The sequence below is a fragment of the Marmota monax genome, unplaced genomic scaffold, assembly GCF_021218885.2.
Source record: "Marmota monax isolate L192 unplaced genomic scaffold, Marmota_monax_Labrador192_F-V1.1 WCK01_AAM20220418_F8-fsc00322, whole genome shotgun sequence".
NCBI lineage: Eukaryota > Metazoa > Chordata > Mammalia > Rodentia > Sciuridae > Marmota > Marmota monax.
In genome coordinates, this window is record NW_026692168.1 from 651,737 (window position 1) to 654,411 (window position 2,675).

Below are 2,675 nucleotides of genomic sequence, written 5' to 3' on the forward strand. Positions count from 1 at the left end.
CAGAACAATGTGAGTCAGGCTTAAGGATGCTGAGGGGTTTTCTAGTGAGCCAGGGGTCTGGTTTGGGGTATTTCTGTCTGGGGTGGGAAGGATATCCCAACCAGGGAGCAGCATGTGCGGAGAGAGGGGGAGAGGACATGGACGGATCAAGGAACAGCCATGGTCCCATTGGCTTGAGCAAGGGAGAATGGGCAGTGGGGCCAGGAGTGGCGGGGTTGGAATGTGGGCTGATTGGCAGGTTGAGGAGCTGAGGCTGACCTGCAGGTCTGGGCAGGCAGGGGGAGGGGAATGAGCTGCCCAGGGAGCCCTGGAAGCAAATCCTGATGTGCCAAGTGCACTTGTGCAAGTCATGTGTTCTCTCCAGGCCTCAGTTTCCCCTTGGCATGATTTGGGAGAGGCACCGACTCCCAAGGAACCGCCCACCCCCGGCCGTGCGCAGACTTGTTCCGCGACGGTTTCACGCTTTAGTCCTAACAACACACAGGCTCCTCGGGTGGATATGGAATTTCTCTAATGCCCCGATCTCTCTCTTGCCACGCGTGGCTTTGCTCTGCAATATTCTGCCGGCCCTTGTAGAGGCAAGGTCCCAGGGCCTCCAGTTACAGGGGAGCCTGTGTGGACAAGCTCTTCTTTACCTTCAAGCCCTTCCTCTTGTGGAGCCCTGTCCAGGGCAGGCTGGCGTCGTGGGCCTGGGTGTGGGCATGGCCCAGCTCCGAGGGTGGGGGTGGCGGCATGAGTGGGATCAGCATGGCCACCGGCATCACTGGCATCAATGGTATCAGCTCCTCTGAGGACCTGGGAGAGTTGGGGGGCAGCTCATCGGGATCCAGGTTGGCATCGCTCCAGCCCTCAGAACTGTCACTGTGGCCCTCTGGACTGATGGTTTCATCCTCAGAAATGGTGAACAGTTCAGCTGTGTCCTCCCCAGTGTTGACGTATATGTCTTCTGTGCTTTGGTTGTTGACCACCTCAAACTCGCCAGTGGGGTGGCCATCCGCTGCGCCCTCCTGCTTCTGCTTGGAGCCAGCCACCGGGGCAACACAGAGCCCTGCCCCAGGCTGGGCAGGCACCTTGGCTTTGTCCTGGCCCGTCCAGAAGAGGGTGAGCTCCTGGCGGCAGGCAGCCACAGCCAGGCTGGTGATCAGGGTGATGGACACTAAGTAGAGTAGGGCCGGCTGGCCCATCTCCATGAGAACCATGGCAACAAAGGTGACCAGCAGGCCCACGGCGTAGGCCATGGTGCAGGCCACATAGTAGACCTGGTGAGAACAGACTTGCACATCAAAGCGGTGACAATAGGCAACCAGGAAGCCGGGGACCACAATGTCACCGAAGCCAAGGATGGAAAAGGGCTGGTCACATAGTGTCAAGGCCGAGAAGCTCAACCGGGGCACCTTGAGCACCATGGGTAGCCTCTCCTGGCTGGAAGAATCTGTTGGGCCTGCAGCGACCGCCACCATGATGCTCTCCCCAGTCTTGGTGAAGAGGGGTGTAACAAAGACAAAGAAGACATCGAAGGCCAGCAGGGCCAGCAGGAAGGAGGCACAGTTCTTGAGTGTGGGCAGCCGCACGCGCCGCAGGACGAAAAGGCAGTAGGTGATGCCCAGTATGTCCTGCAGGAGCCACGCCCAGCGGTCCTCATTGCGGTAACTGACCCAGAGGAGGGCCACCAAGGCACACAGGCCTGCCAGCAGCAGCAGGGACATCTGCAGATAGGCCCGACTGCCAGGCCACTGGTATTGCCACAGGGACAGGTGACGCACTAGGGGTGCCAGGCAGCTGTAGAGGCCGGTGCCGGCGCCCAGGCTGAAGATCCCAATCATGACGTAGACGAAGCAATCATAGAAGAAGTAGAGCAGCACAATGATAGAGCAGGACATGGTGACCACGGCGCCCGTCATGGCTGGTGTGAAGTCCACTGGCGAATCCTCATCCTCCTCATCCTCCTGACCTCCCTGAGACCCCTCGGCTATTGCTCCTTGTGGCTGATTGTGACCTCCAGGCCCCCCTCCTCCTCGGGCCCGGAGCTGCTGCAGCCGATCGGCCTCAGTCATGCCGGCCCAGTAGCCTCCTGCGGCCACGGTGCCCACAGCCAGGATGAAGATGACCACCATGTTGTAGTCCATGACGGGCTCCGGGGGCGCGTACATGGCCACGTGGATGACGGCATTGCCGCGAGCGTGGCTGAAGATGTCAAGCATGTCACTGTAGCGCAGCACGGCCACAGGGATGGTGAGGTCTGGCAGGGGCTTGCGGGGGTCCTGGGATGCTGGCGTGGTGTCTGAGCACTGTTGGTTGCTGACCCGGCTCACAATGAGCAGCCCGTGGGCGCCTCGGCCCTGAGCCAGCCAGCCCTTCTCGTAGAAGCTGCAGTTGTCCCTCATGACCATGGCGGTGGTGTGGCGGAGGGGCTGTGATCTGGGGGAGCTGGGCTGGGCCTGGTGGAAGGAATCCTCTCCTGGGCACCAGGCTGCCATGGTGCCGTCGTACAGGGGCAGGAGGGGGGCGTGGCTCAGGTCTCGGGGTAGGGTGACGTAGTCGGAGCTGAACAGGATACAGTAGTCCTTGCTCCAGTTCTCGGACACCACGTGGACCACACCATACTCCCCCTGGGCCATGGTGCTGATAAGGAGGAGGAGTGAGCCTACCAGGAGGAGGAAACCCAGGCACGCCAT

The 2,675-nt window shown here is 60.8% G+C and overlaps 1 protein-coding gene across 1 annotated transcript; it reads right to left on the minus strand.

Moving 5' to 3' along the window:
- Window positions 1-599: 599 nt before the first annotated feature.
- On the minus strand, window positions 600-2,675 carry Sppl2c (signal peptide peptidase like 2C). Its single transcript, XM_046420898.1, has one exon. It carries the CDS (start codon window positions 2,673-2,675, stop codon window positions 600-602), a length of 2,076 nt encoding a protein of 691 aa, XP_046276854.1.

What these genes read in the sequence shown, in the direction of transcription:
- Sppl2c (XM_046420898.1), bottom strand. Translation starts at nt 2,675, where the DNA reads ATGGCGTGCCTGGGTTTCCTCCTCCTGGTAGGCTCACTCCTCCTCCTT.